We start from the raw sequence: 20,159 nt of genomic DNA on the forward strand, positions 1-20,159 counted from the left end.
AAAAGCACATTAAGGCAGCCTGACTGAGATAGCAAATTTGCTCACTCAGTAAAGTCCACTTCATCATGACACTCTGCCCCTTTCTCTCTGCTAGTAACTGCCTTGCTTCTCCTCTACCAGTTAGCCTCTGAGCTTGTGTTTTACCCATTCACTTGAGTCCTGAACTGTCCCCATTTTATCAATGAGGACACTGATGCTCCTAGAAGAGAGAACTTTGACTCCAGAAGCTGAACTTCTAGCTGGCAGCTAGAATAGTTGCCTTGTCTACATACCAGCTCCACATCCATGTGTCATTAATGCCATCATTTTTAAGAATAAAAAACTAATTCATATACAAGGGTTTCTCTACTTGAACACTATTAAAGTTTGGGGCTGAATAACTCGTTGTGGGACTCTATCACTGTAGGGGACTTAGCAGCATCCCTGACCTCTCCTCTACCCATCAGAAGGCCAGGAGCATTGAGCTTATTCCTGGCAACCAAAATGTCTCCAGATATTGCCAAATATATTCTGTGAAAAAAATCAACCCTAGTTAAAAAGTACTCGCATATGCCAAAGGAAAGTAAATTATGCAGAAGTGGATAGCTTTGATGAGGTGATTCTCTGACTTACAAAGGAAAGCACAATCATTTCTTTAAGTGGTGAACTTCTCCAATTAAATAATGATAGCCTTTAGTAAGGTATCCATGTCTACAAACCTCAGTATTCTCACTTTTAAGTTGAGGGTGATAGAACAGCTCTAAATACCTCTTCCACTCCTAGATATTCTATTGATTTATATGGTTCTACACGATTTATAGTCATTAACTACTTGAGAGAGTGGGCGTGAAAACTAAAAATATAAAAGTATTAGAAACCGTAATAAAGCAATGAAAAATTAAGAAGAAACATTCCTGAGACTGTACTATGATGCTGGAAAATAGAACATTTAAAAAATGTTTTGTTTTTTTTTAGGCGAGGCAACCCTTGGTTGACCTCACAAATTGCAAGGACCTTGTCAGTTTACAATCCCTTATTTTTTAATTTTTTATGCCTACAGCACCTGGCCTTCCTAAGTACTAACCTGGCCTTCCTAAGTACTAACCAGGCCCAACTCTGCTTAGCTTCCAAGATCATACAGGATCGGGCTTGTTCAGGGAAGCATGGCCATAGACTTACATTTAATTTTTTAAAGTACATTTATGATCTAGAATAGCACTGTCCAAAAGAAATATAATGTAAGCCACAAGTGTTTCTAATTTTCTAAAATTACATTAGCAAAGTAAAAAGAAACAGGTAAAATTAATTTCAATAATATATCTTTACTTAACACAATATACCCAGAATATTATCATTTCAATATGCAATCAATAATAAAATTATATGATATTTTATTCTTTTTTCATACCAAGTCTAAGCTACTGGTTATCGTAATGACAGAAAAGAACTAGAATAAGGGCAAAGAGTAAGAACATTTTTCATCTTTGCCAGAGAATGAAGTGTTCCATGTAAATAAATTATCAGCAACTAATACTTACCTTTCCGAAGTTTTTCCTTTTATTCATTATTGATATCTTTCTAAAGCACGATACAAACCATTCTTTTTAAACAAAGGAATATAAAAATCATACTGACTCGTTACATAAGGATCCACTGGTATTATGTTTTATAGTCTATCTGTTAGCTTTTCTGTTTTCATCCTAGATACCCTGGCACACTAGAAACCACCAGATAAATTAAAAACTATCCTCCTAAAACTGCCCAACTGTAGGCTGCCTACAAAATGCCAATTCCGGATCCCCATGCATTGGAATCTGGCAGTTCACCCACCTAAAAGATGGTGTGACGGATCCAGTATTAAAAGAAATTCATGTATAAAATTCCTCTTCAGTAGATCCACTGTCTCTGCCCAGCCCCTGCAAATCTTCACATCAGCAAATCTTTTTCCACCTACTATTCCCACTTCATCTGTTTTTATCCTCCGTTCCCATTTCACCTAGAAATTCTAATTATAGATTAAACACATACCCTGGTTTGCCAGAGTCACAGTTCACTCCATTATCCCAGCATAATTACTAATAGAACCTTCTTTCATTCTCAAAACTGCCCCAGTTTGGACAATTACATGGTTGCCCCATCTAACAGTCTCCATCCATAAGTCTCAGGCCAACAGAGTTCAATGATCAATCCTGCTTGCAGATGAAAGGCATAGCAGTACTATTAAAACAACTCTTCACCTTACCTGTGGGCATTCCTTATTTCTGACACATTAAATCTCTTTTTTTTGGTTACTCTGTCCCTTTTATATGGTATATTCATTCCGGCTAGCCTGGAGTTCAGACTGTATCCTGCTAGATTTTAAGTCTCTACACTTACAAAAACCCAATTAATTTGCTTGCAATCAAGGCTTTTCTGACTTATAAAATTCTTGCTTTTGCTTCCTAAAACCTTGCAATTTATCTCATATCACTACCTGCTGGCCTCACCCTAGCAAAACACGTTTAAACCAAACAGGCTTTATAGTGAAACAGATTCACAATCCCACTCTCACATGTTCTGTCGATAATAATGATACTTTATTTTTCACAGAAACAGGACCATCTGTTGTGGTAAAACACATCACAACATGCTGCTTTATAAGTAGCCTCAGTACTGTAGGAGTAGAGGGGTAAAGGGAGCCTCAGTAGCAACAACCACTTCTGCTACTTCCGCCATCGGTTGTTTCTTATATACTAGGTAGTTAGCAAACATTACTTTATTTAATCCTCACAATAATATTAGAATGTTTCGGTCTTAAACTCCATTTTACCACTAAGAAAAAACACTCAAGTCTGTTAACTGATACAGAACACAACAGCTTATGAGTGGAAGAGATGAAATTTGAAGCCAAGTCAGCCTCTATGAAATTGTGCTCTTTTCACTGTGCTGCCTCAGTAATCAGGGCTAGAGATAGTGTTAAAAAGAAAACTTTAAATTTATGAACACATAGTATCTCAAAAACCATATCTCATTCTGGGTAAAAAAATGTGTTTGTACTCTCATGAACCAGGTGGTGAAGAGGAAATGAAATATGCATTACAGTTTAGTTCTTTATCATTATGATTTAGTTAGAAATCCTTGGTTTTCTCAACCTTCCTGATTTTGGTTTCATATGTTTTGGGGTTTCATTGTTGCTGTTTTCTAGTCCTAATTACCTTCATTTCATCTGTTATTGAATGATTTTAGATTTTTCTCTCTCAGCACTTTCAAGATACTGTTCTATTGTTTTCTGGGTTCTATTATTGTTATGGTAAATTAGCTGTATTGCTAGTAAATTACACAAGTAAATTAACTGTCAATTTACTAATCACTTGTTTGTTAGTAAATCTATCTCTCTGGCTGCTTTTCATTCATATCTTCTCATTGTCTTTGGTGTGCTGCATTTCTACTACAATGTCTGTGTGGATTTTTTTTTTTTTTCTTTTTTTTAATTTATCTTGCTTAAGGTTTGCCGAACTTACTGGATTTGAGTATTTGTGATTTATCAATTCTGGAAAATTCTCAGCAATTATCCCTTCGGATGTTATCTCTTCCTCATTCTCATCACTGATTCTTTCTGGAAATGATTACAAGTGTTAAGTCTAATTACTCTATCCTCTATGTCTCTTACATATTTTTCTATCTTTTTGTTTCTCTGTGCCACATTCTGCATAATTTCTGCTGCTCACTCCTGCAGTTCAATGAACTCTTCTATTATGTCTAAACTGTTTGATAATTACTGCTATGTATCTTTTAATTTCATCAGATTTTTCACTTCTAGAAGTTCTATTTGTTTTGACTCAATTCTACATAATTATTTTTAGCAGTCTCATTTTTTTACTCATTACCATTCATTATTTTCCTAAACATTTCAAACAAAATTACTTTTATTCTGTATATAAATAAAGAAGTCTAAGGGGTAAAAATCTTGCTGTTGTTTCTGCTGACTTGTTTCCTCACATGTTGTCTAATTTTTTATTGTGCACTAATAATTTTCTGATATGTACATGTGGGAATTTTGAGGGTTTAGGTTAAAACCATTAAAATTTTGTATATATATCTGTCAAGTGGCCTGGGAAACCAGTAAGGAGAGACTATTTTATTTCTTGGTTTAAGGTTTTTGAGACCACATAGGTGGTATATACTGAAATTCCCAACTCTCACATGGGCAGCACTGTGGTTACAAATTCTTAAAGGAAATTTCTCTTTCCTCTCTTCTATCACCTCATAAACAAAGTCAAGGCAATATATCCTAACATTCCCTTTGCTGGACTGATTTCTTTCTAAGCTTTTCCATTTCACTGATCATATAGCCCTTCAAGAGTCAAAACCACAAACAGGGATTCCAGTTCCAACTCCCTGCCTTTACAGACCCAAGATCTGGTCTTCTACCCTCTGTGTGACCATTAAAATTCCTGTGTGGCTCTAATTCCTGAGTATCTAGATAAGTGCTAGAAACAGAGGAAACAGAGGCTTCAGAGCTAGCTTACCACACCGGATTGCTGCTTCTAACTACTCTTTTTTGGATATCTGAGGATTTCCTTGTGAATTAATCTGTTCATTTTAAATGATGTTCATTGTTGTTGTTGTTGTTTTTGTGAAGCATTTTGAGGATTATCTGCCTTTTGCTTCCAGGAAAGAAGGAAAAAAAACCAGAAAAGTCCTTTTATTAATTTCATATTCCTATGGAACAGAAGCCTAAGGAGTCTAGCATACTTTCTGGTTACCCTGAATGGTATTACATAAGAACAAATGACCTTTAGTACCAGATATATAATGTTCAGGATGAGGTAAAATCAGTTATCTAGGATTTTTAGTTAATATCATATCTCCTGCTGGCAGTGCATCAGTGAATTTAGGAGCCAATTAATAGAAGAAAGGGACTGGTTTACAAAAGTAAACTGTCGGGAAGAATTTCCAGACATGAAAGTTCAAACTAGTTTGCTTTTGTTATATATAAGTATTGCTGCTTATTTATTTTGTAGCAATAGGAAGAAAAAAAATAATCCTTTTTGAGCATTTATTACTGTCACTATTCAAGGAACTTTACTCATGTCAATTAATTCTTGACCCTATGAACCATTGTACAGATTAAAAAACTGAGGCTCAGAGACAGAAACTGGCCCAAAGATTACACAGGTCATGGAGCTAGGGTTCAAATCTAGGTATGTCTGTGCTATTTACATACAGCTGATGGAGGTCTCTGGCAACAAGGCCTTGAATTACAAAACTCATTACACTAAATAAACAGTAGAAGACTCAGGTCGAGTAAGCCAATTTTTATTCATAATTTGGGTGTCAAAGTTAAGAGCTACTAAAAAAGAAAAAGAAAAAGACTACCTTTCTTCCAAAGCAAAGAATTAAGCAAAGTATTTATGCTACTTCTATTGCAAGTCTAAAATTTTCAAAGGGTGCTGTTCTGAAAGAAACCTAGGAGGTAAAGAGATGATCTTCAATACCATACAGATTGTAGAGCCACGGGTTAGAAGGTAAGGGCAAGAAATGCAAGAAATGGGTTGTATTTTATACGTAGTTTACAATCAGAACATATGTTTTCCATGGTAATGAAGTAAGGAATGAAAAGATTCAAGGCAAAAGGGAGGGAGACAAAGCTAGGAGGAAAAATTTCACTGTGTAACTTTTTATATTTTCTCATTTGAGTCATGTGAATGTATCACGTATTCAAAAAATTAAATTATAAAATACTAATCTAAAAGTCAACTCTTACCAAGTGCTCTAGCTAATCTGTCTATATAACAGCAAAAGACAAATGAAAACTAAGCAAAGAGTAAATAAAGTTCTTTCTCTTCTATAATGCTTGTTCCTTACATTATGAATGTTTTCTCAAAACACGTCAAAAATTTAAAGTAATGTCATTGTTTCATTCTAAAGAAGAGCTAGAATAAAACCGCAGACCATGCAGCCAGTGAAAATGAGAACAATACAGCGATTTCTTTAAATCTATTTGTGGAAATCCAAGTTAAAAAAAGTACACGTGTGTCAGACATCAGTGCCAGTTTTGCGCTGGCACCACTTACCTTTAGGAACAGCAGATTTAACTGCCATTCTGCCAACCAGGCATTCTTTCAGCATAGATTCATAATTGACCCAACGATGAACCTGGTATGAGATATAAATGACAGAAAAGCAACATGACTAACTTCATGAGATGCTCTAATTTTATTCTGAGCAGAACTAAACATTTTTACACTGCTCTGAAAAATAAAGAAGCAGATCTAATTGGCCAACAAGAGAGTGACAGAAAGGCAGCATACATTAGGATTATTTGGAACAACGTTCTCAAAGTGTTGTCTATCGATCTCTGGAGGTTCCTGACACCCTTCAGATATCTCTGAGGTCTCAATTCGTTTCAAAATATACTAAAATTTATTTGCCTATTTCATTGGGTTGACATTTGCACTGATGTTGAAAAAGTAATGGTGGGTAAAACTGCTTGCATCTTAGCACAAATTAAAGCAGTTGTTTCAATCATTATTTTCTTCACCAGGCGGAGGGTGAAGATCTGGTTTCATTTAAGAATATCCTTCATGAAGCAAATAATATTAATTTTCTTAAATCTCAACCCTTGAGTACAGGTCTGTTTTATATTCTGTGTGACAAAATGCGAAGTTCTCAAAATACTTCCGCAATTGTTTGATTTGCAAATGGAACTGAGCTTTTTTTTTTGAAAAGTCATTTATGTTTAAAAGAAAAAATGACCTATAAAAAAGCTGGTTATTCAGACTTGAATATTTGATAGACATTTTCTTGAAAAGAAGCAAGGTGAGACCGTCACTTCAAGAAAAATAACTGAGGGTATTTGTTGCCAGACTTATTGGTGGGAATTAAATTTAAACCACCTTTCTGAAAGGCACTTTTTAAATATACATTAAAAATCTTAAAATAGGCGGCTCTTTTACTCAGCAATTCAGAAATTTACCTGAGAAAATATTTGTATATACACAAAGATACAGGTACCAAGATACTCTTCACAGCACTATTTATATTAGCAAAATATTGAAAACAACCTAAACGTCCAACTGCAAAAGACCAGTACAGGAAAACCGTAATATGTTATTCAATAAAATACTATATAATCACTAAAATAATCAAGGTGAATAATTCTGATGTCAGAATTTTATGTATGTTCCTGAGTAAATATACACTAAAATAGAAAATACACAAAAATTATATATGCAATTATAAATGGACACTCATTTATTAATAAATACTGAAATTTCATTTACCAAATATTTATGAAGCATCCAATAATGTGTAAAGCATTATCTCTGGGGCTATGAGGTTAGGTAGAATTTTAACAGATAGATGAAGGAGAAAATCATTCAAGGAGTTTTTGTCAATGATGGAACTGGTGATTTGCTCGATGCATTTCAGTTTGCTCAAAGCAAGATGTATGTTGGGAACATTTACCTTGATAAAGTCTTTTTAGGGCCTCAAATAATGACTTTAAATTTATCCCACTGTGAATGATGAGCTGAGTGTTGTAGAGCAAGGTGCTAAGATGACTGACTGTCTTTAAGAATACAGTAATCCTCCATTATCCACAAGGGTTAAGTTCTAAGAACCCCCTGTGGATGCCTGAAATTATGGAGTACAGAACTCTAATAAAGTTAAATTTATAAATTGGGCACAATAAGAGATTAACAATAATAACTAATAATAGAACAATTATGAAAATATACTATAATAAAAGTTACGTGAATATGGTCTCTCAAAATATCTTATTGAACCATACTTACTTTTTCACTTAGATGAAGCACCTTAAAGCTTGTTTTTTTGGCATATTTGAATTGCCAGTATCATTACTCTTGTGCTTTGGAGTCATTATTAAGTAAAATAAGGGTTACTTTAACACAAGCACTATGAAACCATAACAGCAAATCTGACAACTCAGACAACTAGTAAATAACAAATAGGCATGGAACATATCCAACATGGATACGCTGGATGATTCAAGTCCTTGGCTGGACACAGTGGGACAGTGCAAGATTTCATCATGCTACTCAGATGTGCAATTTAAAACTTATAAATGGTTTATTTCTGGAATTTTCCATTTAGTATTTTTGGACCATGACTGACCACCAGAAACTGAAAGCGAAACAGCAAATAATGGGGGACTATTGCACTAGTCTAGCTGTCATGGTATCTAAGTTGGGACTGAAAGTAAAAATATTAGGACAGTATTAAAATAGAATGGGAGGAGCTGGTGATGACTTGATCTAAGGCAGTGACAAGAGAGAAAAGGGTGTAATGTTTAAAGACAGAATCATAGGATTTCCCCAGTGATTGGATATGAGGCACAATCAGAGAAGGCAAAGATTACTCAAGTAGTTTCAAGTCCCCATTACCAGAAATAGGAAACGGTTGGGAGGGGAGGGGGAAGAAAGCTGATATTATTTGAGGGTACACTGAGTTGGAGTGCTACTTGGTTATCAAATTGTCCAATAGGCATTTGGAAATAAAAGGTCAGGAGTGGAATCAAAACTAGAGACAGAAATCTGACAATAAAGAGATTACTTAATATTCTTTGTACAACTCAAATACTAGGCATGAATAAATTCTTAAATATTTAAAGATGCAGGAAACTTCACCAGTTTCTAGAATATTAAGTTGTTTGCTTCCATAGTAAGTTAAAGTCATAAATAAACGTCATGGGTATAATGAAAAGGGGAATGTGACAATCTGGAATTAAAGTATTATTTAAACTAATAAAGAACTTAACAATATAGCAGTTCTTGTGACTTCCCTGTGACAAGCTTACTTAAATAAGGTCCATATAACCTCACGTCACTTAGGAATATAAACAGAACTAGATTCTATTGGAAATCATTCTTGTGGAAAAGTACATTCTGCATCAGAAGTTATGGGACAGATATAAAAGCACGGCAAACAAGTTTTCAGGCAAGTGTTCCCAAATTTTTCTATTTGGCTTCCATTTCTAGACAATAATAAATACCAAAATAAATGGGAATTTGCCTTAAGTCAGCAGTAAGAATCTCCCAAAGAGAATGCTATTATGACCAATGGGCAAACACGACTTTTCTCCAACTCAGGAAGAACATTAACAGCAAATGGGGTTCTGCACACCAAATCTCTGCCAGAACTCTAGGAAAAATAAGGTTTCTATTCATTAATCAACTCACTTTCTATATGGCATGAAGATTCAGTACATCAAGACAGGCTGATTATATAAAAATCTCAAAATGAGAAATGACTAAGAGCAAAGAAGCTAAGTGCCTTGTTTTTCCCTCTAATCACTACTGCCTCCCATAAGTCAATTATCATCATTATCAAAATTGATCAAAATTGAGCAAACAATTGCCAGCAGAGACAGAAAGCATTTAAGAGCAGACTCTTAGACACGGATTTGAAACCATCTCTAACATTTTAGTAAAATAATTCAAAGGCAAATTAAATGAACAGTTACTACCTATGAGCATATTCCCACACTTAAAAATTCAAGCCAATATATCTGAAATTTATGCAACTATTTTTTTCCCAACAATTGTCACACTGCTACATTTAAGAGTGCTCTTCCATTGTAATACTATGATTATTTTTAGCACCTTACCTGATCAAAAAGGTCAGTACCATCTGATCCTGCTGCTCTCATTAGTTCATCTTCTCCACCAGGATGATACTCCATATATGGGCTGACATTATAAACAAACCCTATATCAAAGCAAGGAAAAATAAGATCCTATATAAATTTCTTAAAAATTGTACAAACTGGAAATGTAAGTTCCAATCAATCTTTCTAAATACATCCTATTTATTATGTTGAAGTATTAAGAAAATAAAGGGTCTGAGATTTCACCATACTTGCAAGCTAACAAATTAGCCTACCATTTTCAGGGGTCCTGAAGAAAACACAAGACTCCTACGTCAGAGACAAAGGAGAATTTACTACTCACATCAGTAGCAGCAGCTAGAGTATCAGCATGTGCACCAGTTCCCTGAATCCCAATTCCCACAGAGCTATGTGAAGTGGGCCAGATAATACCTGTAAACTCAATATGCTGCACTAACAGGAGATCTCGAAACCCTGAGCTTAGGAAACTCAAATCTTTTATAATTGGCAGTGAGTACGCCTGCCCTTTGTTCTGAAGGGAGACATTATCTTTATTACACTTACCAGTAAGAAACCTTGTCTTCCACTCTAAAGGGAGACATTAGCTTTACCATACAAGGTTATTCACTATATAAATACCCATCAAAAGATTGCCCAGAGCAAAGATAGTGCCTCTGCTCACAAGATATGCAGGTATGGGAAGACCTATAGAGAACTGCCTCCCAAACCAAAGAAATAATGAAACACTATATGTAATTTTTTTAAGTTCCCCCTCCCTCTCTCTTTCTCTTATTTCCATTCCATCATCCTCTACTGACCTGCTAGAAGAATCCAATGAAAAAGAATTGAGCTGTTACCCATATGTCTGATTATTTCAGCAACAGTTGAGCAATGGTTGACTAGGTCACTTAGGTATACTCTGTGAAAGCAAGCATAAGTCTGCTCTGCAGTTGCCCAATGAACAAAGATTATTGTTTAGATCTTAATTCTTTTATCTTCCCCAAATATTCATTCTATCTGTTCACATATTTAACTACAGTTTTATCCTTTAAGAAAAAGGAATAGGGAACAATAGAGAATAGCTCGATGAATAGCCGTCCCAAGGAAGTGAGTTGCTTTTTAATCTTTTACTTGAAAACTAGATAATAGACAAATCCAGTCCTAAAGACACCTCAAGAATGAATAAAAACAACTGCTTTTCTTAGGTTCAGGACTATTCCCCCTTTATATGATGACTTCAATGAATTTAAATAACCACAGATAACTTAAAATTTTCATCCTATATAATAATCTTGGAAAGAAAAAATTGGATTTCAGACCAAAGAAAGGCACTGCAGTTTTTCCACTAATTTAGAAAAAAACAACCAGTCAGGATCTCTTTATAAAATTGCTCAAAGCAATTCTGGCAACAAAAAGAAGTAAATTCACAAAATACTCTTTCAGCAGTCTTCAAAATAAGTCTGAAAAAAAAAAAGACTGGTAGAGTTCTCTCCTTTCTCCTTCCTATATACTTTTACCCATCAAATTTAGAAAGAATTTACCTATTTTTTAATGCTCCAAAACCTGCAGATCACAAATGTCAGAGATAATGACTACTATCAAAATTATTCCCAGTAGACTTTTTAAAACAGAAAACCCCCTTCCAAACAAAAGAATTCCAAACTTTCTCTGCAACTAAACCTTGAATAGAGTTCTAGAGTTTCTCAAGAACATGAAATCTATAACACATGGTCAGCTAGCCTTCTGTGATGGAATTTCATGTGTTTCAGCAACCAGCAGGAAGATAAACAGGTAGCTTTAACAGCTATCGATGATCAGCATATAAAGCCTGAAATGTCCCACAAGTGTAATCTGCTTTCTCCCAATCTTTTATACTGACTCGACTAGTAATTTCTTTTCCTTTCTGATAGAATGGGATCATTCTGGACCTAAAGAACTTCTCATCCTCTTCAAATGGACAAAACTAGGTATGCCTATAAAATCCCTTACTATAAGGAATTAAGACTGTTAGTGTCTCAGCCCAAGAAATGTTAGCTCCAGCCACACCTGGCAGTTAGTGATTTGCTGATTATGAGACTTAAACCCAACCACCCAATGCAACTGGTCTGTTTCTTCGGGTCCAGAGGCTCTTTCTTCCCTTTCTTTCTCCCTTGTATTGCCTTCCTTCTTTTTTCCTTTTCAAAAGCATTTCCTATCAACTAAAACTTGGACCTCTGAATGTAGCAGAAGAAAAATACAAAGAACCTAACTTTATGCTTTTCCTTCATTCTTTACTGTATTCTATTTGTATTATACATGGATTCTACACAGAAATCTCTCATGTGCAAGCTTTTTGCTTCCTATGAGTTCTTACTATCTGGTTTTTTTGAAACTAATTTTGCAACTCTAAATTTTACAAGGACACAAGTTACTTGTTCCTATGCTCTCATGGCTCAGGTATGGAAGATCTGCACAACCAATAGTACTTATTTATTTATATATAATGGACCCACAGACACAATCTCAATTTGATGCTAGGTAATTAATAAATTCTGCAAAGCCTAAGTCCTAATAATGATTTTAAGAACAAAAACAGGCAGAAACAGACCCATGAAACATCAATCATAAATGACGCTTTTAGATCATTTACATGTGTGATCTTCAGTGGCAGCGGGAGATTTACAGAGTGAATCTGTGTGTCTGTCCGTCCGTCCATCTGTCCATCATCCATCCATCATCTTTCTATCTTGTCTTCTATGTTCATCATTTATTTTGTTTTATATTTTATGTTTTAAACTCTGTCTATGAGTAGGTACTAGAAAAAAATTGACTGAATGTTAAGAAAAGCAACTTAATTTCATAATATATACATACAGAAAATTATAATGTTGTACACCCTTACCTTATACAACATTATTTGTCAAATATATCTCAATGAAACTGTGGAAAAATAGTGAAAAAAAAAGGAGGAGGAGGAGAAGGGCAGCAGCAATTTATCAAAATGAAAATACAACAGTTCTATTAGAAATATACTCTGTTTAAATACAGCATTTTTAAATGCCTTAGCAATATTCAGGGGTGCATTTTATAGCTAATTCATCCTAGCAGTGCTGCAGTGCAATTGAAAGCACACATTCAGAACAACAGCTACACTGAGTTCTCTGGGCAATGTACTAGTAGTACCTGTTCTAATATTTTCACACAAAATTATTACTTTCGTGTTATATGTCTGGAATTCTGAGCTGTCAAATAAGTTCTTAGAATAACAATTACTTATTTTAAAATTACCACTTAATGCTTTGTATTGTCAGAAACTAATACTGCCAATTCAATCACAGAATGATAAAAGTCTTAAAAGACTGGGAGAACTCTAAAGGCAATTTTAGTCTGCTCTATTTAATACAGGATTCACTATTACAGAATCTACAGACAGATCATCATCCAGCATCTGCTTGAACAGTACCAGTGCCTAGGAGCTCACTGCTTGTTTAAAAGCTTAGTTCAAGCTTAGTTCATACTTGAAAATTAACGTTGCCCTTTTACACAGAAAGAATTCATCTCTATCTTGGCAAATACTGCCTCTAGTTTTTCACATGTGATTTTTATATTTGTTGTAATTTAAATCCCAACTGCTTCTGATAAAGACTACAGGCATCTTACAATAAAATATTTGTGTGTAAAATTTTTTTAAAAAAACCTATACCAAAACATGTAAAAGAAAAGAAAGTATACAAATTGCCTACCGTAGCTAACAATATTACTGTGACTGAGCATTACATATAGTCTGAACTTCCAGCAGCAAAGGCTAAAAGAGACATAGTAACAGTCGTCTCATTAGCAGATCTTAAAACATATTAAAAAGAAACAGAAGAAAAAGAGACTCAGTTCTTTAAAAAAAAGAAACTCCCTTCAAGTTTTTGTTATGGATATTGCAAAATTATGAGTCTCTGCATAGGGACCATAACCGATATTACAATTTAACAATATGCAGAAACATTCTTCAGGCAGCATTCCTCCCATCCTCCCCAGCCCTAGGTATCCACTACTGTACTTTCTGCCTCTTTAGACTTGCATATTTGGAGCATTTCATATAAATGGAATGCTACAATATGTGGTCTTTTGAGTCTTCCTTCTTTCATTTCGTATAATATTTGCAAGGTTCATCCATGTCAGTGTATGTATCAGTACTTCATTCCTTTTTATGGCTGAATAATATTCCATGTATGGATATGCCACATTTTGTTTATTCAACAGTTCATGGACATTTAGGTTGTTTCTACTTTTGGCTATTATAAATAATGCTGCTATGAAAATTCATGTACACGATTTTGTGTGGACATATATTTTTATTTCTTCTGAGTACATACCTAGGAATGGTTTCGCTAGGTTATACAGCAATCTGTGTTTAACTTTTTATGAAACTGTCAGACTGTTTTCCACTCTCAACAGTAATATGTGAAGGTTCTAGTTTCAGAAAGCTCTTTTTCAGTCACTACTCCAGCTTCTCATTCAGAGGAAACACTTTTTTCCACCAATAGAACCTAAACTATACCACATACCTCAGATAACAAGTCAGAATTGGATGGCAGCATGCTCCAACTTATTCCTGACCCACAGCTAAATATGAGACAGTACAATTTAAGACTTAAGTGACATTTTGTACCATTAATATTTCCTAGATGAGGCTCCTACAATTTTTCTGGTTAGGTAACCATACATGGGAACCCGAACAGCCTACCAACAAGGAGTAAACTGTATGTACATTGTTCGGGCCACACACCCACTAATAATTCTTCATTTTTTCTTTGTCTTGTTTTGTAAGTCAGAGAGACTCAAAGTATGGTCCAGGACTCCTGAGGGAGTTCAAGACTCTTTGCGTGAGTGATCCAAGACCAAAATTGTTTCATAGTAATACTAAGATGCTATCTGCCTTTTTAAAAATCTCATTCTTTTGTGAGCATATAAGTTAAATGGAGAATATAACATGAGAATATGGTTGCTGAACATACATTAAGAATATCTGCCAAAATGTAAAACCATGCCACTTTCTGACCTATTTTTTGTTTTGAAAATGTTGTTTTTCGTAAAAATATGTATTATGTATCAATAGACAGAAACTTCACAAACAAAAGCTCTTTGGGGCCCTCAACAATTTTTAAGAGTAGAGATCTTAAAACCAAAAAGTCTGACAACTACTGCTAGAAGGAAAAGTAGTATTTTTGTAATTCAATTTTAAAATAAATTGTTTTAAAATTTAAACACAGATATAACTCCAAAGCCCCACATTTCATTTATTCAACAAAAATTTATTTAATGCCTATTATGTATGTGCCAAGTATTATGGCACTATACTGCAGTATTCCTATTTATTTCATTAATCACCACTGTTCATTTTGTTGGCACTACAATAAAGAAAGGAAAACAGTATGTTCACAAAATAATGACATATTTCACTGTATTCAAATGCAAAGATCCAGTTTTGCAAGTACTGTGACTACTTTGCCATCTTGTGTTCAGTAAAGAAATTACACGTTATGTTCATTATTTTATGTCTACTGATGTTTACCTAGTTCTTCAAATAACTGCTGATAGGTTAAAATATGCAACAATGATTGTAGATTTTAATTATATCTTTCAATTCTATTAATGTTTACTTCATATATTTCGAAACTTTATCAGGTATTAACAATGTTCCTAATGAATTAACCCTTTTGACATTATGAAATATCTTTATCTCTAGTAAGATTCTTTGTCTTTGGTAATATTTTTTATCTGATATTAATATATTTCAACTTTACTATACTTTCTATTTAGATAGTATAGTTTTTTCCTATACATTTACTTTTAAACTATGTCTTTATATTTAAAGTGTGTCTCTTATAGATATCATGCAGATAAAGTCTTGATACACACAACCTCTTTCAATTAGAATGATGGTCCATTTACACTTAAATACTGATGTGGCTGAATTTAGAGCTATCTTTTAATTAGTCTCCAGGCCAGTCTTGCGTTTTCCTCCCCAGCCCCCACCCCACAAATTTTCTATTTGTGTTTCTGTTCCTCTATTTCCCTGACTTCTTTTGGCTTAAAAAAATATTTTTTCAGAATTTCATTTCATTTTATCTACTGGCTTTTAGAGCTTCTAACTGCAGCAAACAACTTCAATTTACAAAAGAGCTACAAAAACCTACTCTTGAGTGCCTCTATTTGCACAGGAAAATTAAAACAGAATGTGATAAAGGCCTCTAAAGCACTTCAGAAGGTTAACTGGGCATAATCATCAAAGATCATCTTATGTGACATTATTAGTATTATGAAAAACAGTCCTGACATTTAACTAGAAGGAAATTGACCAGTAAAAGCATTAAAAATTAACCAACATTCTGAGCAATCAGTTACACTGAATATTTTGAAAAAAATTTACAAACTCCTCCTAAGGAGAATAATGACCAAACATTATTAGCAGTAGCCACATTTACCATTTTTAAACTGCATTTAGAAGTTATATAAAAACTAATCGAGATATCCTCTCCCTAAAAGATCAGTTTTCCTGCCTTCCTCTATCTCTTTCCTATTCCAGGAGATCATTTCCCTCTGTCTGCCTGTGCCTCAGGTCTACCAGTTATAGCTAACAGCATTTAACTCTCTTGCTATTAGTTACTTGGGAAAAAAGCCAAATATGTTTTTATATGCTTTGAGTTATTTCCTGTTTTCCAAAGTCAGCTTCAAAGGTTAAGATGTATTGATGAACTTAAGAGGTAGAAAGCTACAGGAAATATTGCTTCTACCCTTAATAAAAAGTCAGATAATCCATAAAAATTATGTTTTTGAGCCCATCGGTAAGGTGAGGTCTTAAGGCAACCAATAATCTAAATTCCAAAGGGTGACAAGCCCCTCTGAGTAGACAGGACACATGAATTATTTCACATTTGCCAGAGCATGGAAAAAAGAAACATTACTATAAAACAAGTGAACTTTTAACAAATTCTTTAAAGCCAAGTGTGCACTACTGCCAATTTAGAACCTTGAGAGCCTCAGACACAGGGGATTCTGCACCCACTCACCAATTCTTTCTTCAAAGTTTTTACCTAAGGAGATGCTCATGAGAAACAGAGTGAGCAGGGCACAGGCCCACTGGTGGTACAGATGTGAATACCTGCTCCAATATTTGAAGGTAGAGCAGGAGTACCAACGAAAGTCCATCTACACTTTGGGCCTGCATTAATACAAGATGGTTATCAGCTACTGCTGGCGTAGGAACAAGAAATTCACCCAGACTGAACCCTGATATGTGGCACAGGATGTCTGTTGCTTGAAAAGGAAATTAAAGACTCTCACTCTAGAGTCTGCACTAATTTCAGTGGCTGCTGGAAAGGGTAGAAAACACACCTCTTTTACTCTGTACTGACACTAGGCAAATATAAGCTAAGCACTGGAAAAGGGATAGAAAGCCCACTCATGCCAGGTTCTGTGCTGATAACAAAACAGAGCTCTTCCAGCACTGGAAGAGGGGCAGGAAATTGCTCATATCCTACACCCTCAGCCCAGTCCTCCTCTTCCTCCTTTACTGATAAAAGACAAAGCTGTAATGGGGGGGCGGGGGGACAGGAGAATAAGGCAATAAAGCTGCCTGCATTCTAGCATTCTAGATCCTACACTGAGTAGGAGGCAGAGAATATTGTCACCAGGGAAGTGACAGGAAGTGACTGAGAAAGCTCAGCCCCTAAGGCTCAGGCGCACAGGACTTGCCAAAGACAAGAGGCTGAAATATGAAAACTGCAAAACCCCTTCTGCCCCTACCCACAAGTCTTGCACCAAGTAACATGCAAGAACAGTCTGCCACTGGGAGAGGAGCAAGAGCATGAAGAGAGACCCCATACAAGTATATAGGGCAAGTTGTCAGCTAAGAGTGGAACAGGAATAATGAGAAAAATCCTTTAGCACTTCAGGACCCACACTAAAAACAAGGTAGCAGTAACTCATCTGTGGTACACTGATGGTGTCAATAGCAACAACAAACACCAAATCCAGATCAACAACTAACTAACTAACATAACCTAATTGTCTGCCAGAAAAAGTATACCTCTTAATGAGTTCAGGTTCTAGTGTTCATCTACATGCAATGTGTGACATTCAATCAAAAGTTATAAGACATATATTTCAAAAAGATATGTCAGGACAGAAAAAGAGCGATACAACCAGACTTAGAGATGATGCATATGTTGGAATTATCAGACAGGGATGTTAAAATAACTATAATTAATATCTTAAAAGGCCTGGTAGGAAATGTGGATGACACTTCACAGGTAAGAAATTTCAGGAGAAATAAAAACCATAGTAAAAGGAGTCTGAGAAATACTAAAAATGAAAAACATTATATCAGAATGAAGAATTATTTTGATGGGCTTATCAGCAGACTGGACACAAGAGATGAGAAAATTTGTAAAGCTGAAGGAAAGCCAAAAAAAATTATCAAACTGAAACACAAAGAGAAAAAAAACGAGTGAAAAAGTTGAAAGGTGCAAGTGAGAGCTGTGTAACAGAGTCTAATGCATATGCAACTGAAATCACAGAAGAAGAAAATAGAAAAAAGTATAAGAAATAGTTGAGATAATGGCCAGAAACTTTCCAACATTTAACTTATAAAACTCCGAGCCAAAAAAAAAAAGGAAAACTACATCATAGTTAAACTGCTGAAAACCAAGGATAAAAGCTCAAAGGCAGTCAGAAAAGAAACCTTACATACTACAAAAAAAGTTAAGAATGAGAGCAGAGTTCTCATCTATGCAAACTAGAAAACTGAATGACATTTTTAAAGCACTTAGAAAAACAATCTGTCAACCTAGATTTTATACCTGACAATATATTTTTAAAATGAAGGCAAGAAAGATGTTTTCAGGCAAACGGAAGCTAAGAGAACTTAATACCAACAGAGCTGCACTTACAAGAAATGTTAAAGTTCTTCAGGAGAAATTTTAGTCAACACAAAGAAATAACAAGCACTGAAAATGGCAAAAATGTGGATAAATATAAAAGATGAATTTTTTATCTTTAATCTCTTTAAAAGGTAAGTGACTGCCTAAAGCAGCCGGTCTCCAATCTTTCTGGCACCAGGGACTAGTGCTCCTATGAGAATCTAATGCCTGATGATCTGAGGTGGAGATGAGGCGGTGAGGTTATTAGCACTGGGGAGCAGCTGCAAATACAGATGAAGCTTTGCTGGCTCACCCACCGCTCACCTCCTGCTATGCGGTCCAGGTCCTAATCAGCCCTGGACTGGTGGTACTGGTCTGTAGGACCTTTAGCCTAAAGCAAAAATAACAATTGTGGGGTTTACAGCATACGTAGATGTAAATGAGTAATGATAATAGCACAAGGCAAAAGAGAAACAGAAGTATAAGGTTCTTATCCTACATGTGAAATGGTATAATATTATTTGAAGATAGACTGTGATAAGTTAAAAATGTATATCATAATCTTAGAACAACTATTAAAATGAAGACAGAGGTATAAAGAATATGTTAATAGTGTAGATAAAATGGATTAATTAAAATATAATGATGATTATGTCAACAATGATTGAATCCAGGCAGATAAAGGGCTTATAGACTTCGCTGCATCACTCTTGCAACTTCTTTGTAAGTCTGAAGCTTTTTTCAAAATAAAAAGTTTAGTTTAAAGTATTTAATGACAAAAATGGCCCTTAAATCAATATTTACCCAATCCTCACAGTATACAAACTCTACGAAAGGAAATATGAAGCTGTACAAAGGAACAAGAACATATGATCCCTTTAGGCTATGGCTCACATTCTAAAATGAGGCTCAAAAATGAAAAATTGACCATTAATGTATATTATAAAACTGTCCAGAAATAACAAAGTTTCTGACTAAGGAACTGGTATACTCCCTAACTCCAGGAGCCAATCATCTGGAAACAGCAAAATAAAAGTCTCTCAACTGGTTACTATTTTGTGAAATCATTAAAATATCCCTACTATAATGTGATTTTAAAGTCCTATACATGATTCAAAGAACATTTCTTGACCACTAGCCATGAGTCATGCCCTGTGCTGTATGCTAGGGGTAGGAAGAAAAGCATTATATTAATATCCTGAAATTCAATTTAAATAGGAAAACAGAAATATAAAAAGTAGCTAAAAAATGTTATAGATGTTCTAATAGAGGTCCTACATAAGGTCTGGAGGAAGAAAGCAAAGTCGGGTCTTTAAAGATGAGGAGACTAAAAAGAAGAAGCTATTGGAAGAAAGGAAAGAACTGAGGACGTTAAACAATGTAGGAGAAGCAAACTGCCCAACATCATAGAGGGACCAGACTTAGAAAAGAGAGTGTTTTGGAGTACGTCTTTCTGATACAAGAGAAAGAGAAGAAAAAATACAGATATCACTAACTTTATGTTCCTTTTATGCACAGTGTGTATGTGTGTTTTCTTCTTCCCTCAACCCCTTCTCTCATACTCATATCACCCAGCCTTTGCACACGCTTTTTCCTGGAGCCTGGAATATTGTTCCCATTTCTCTTTGCCTAGTTAACTCCCACTCATCCTTCACATCTCAGCTCAACCTTCTGCA

At 35.0% G+C, this 20,159-nt stretch overlaps 1 protein-coding gene across 4 annotated transcripts in view; it reads right to left on the reverse strand.

The window, feature by feature from the left end:
• The window catches only part of LOC102893720 (cytochrome b5 reductase 4), a 75,582-nt gene that overhangs the window by 43,419 nt on the left and 12,004 nt on the right, over positions 1 to 20,159 (reverse strand). For all 4 annotated transcript variants that reach the window (XR_003044435.1, XM_006926345.3, XM_015600652.2 and 1 more), the window contains exons 3-4: positions 9,590 to 9,690; positions 6,036 to 6,117 (exon numbers count right to left, since the gene is read on the reverse strand). Coding sequence is in view for 3 of the 4 variants with exons in the window: in XM_006926345.3 (XP_006926407.1) it covers positions 6,036 to 6,117; positions 9,590 to 9,690 (183 nt within the window). In the remaining variant the exon portion in view is untranslated. The remainder of the gene's footprint in view (positions 1 to 6,035; positions 6,118 to 9,589; positions 9,691 to 20,159) is intronic.

Source organism: Pteropus alecto, unplaced genomic scaffold (genome assembly GCF_000325575.1).
Source record: "Pteropus alecto unplaced genomic scaffold, ASM32557v1 scaffold7, whole genome shotgun sequence".
Lineage (NCBI taxonomy): Eukaryota > Metazoa > Chordata > Mammalia > Chiroptera > Pteropodidae > Pteropus > Pteropus alecto.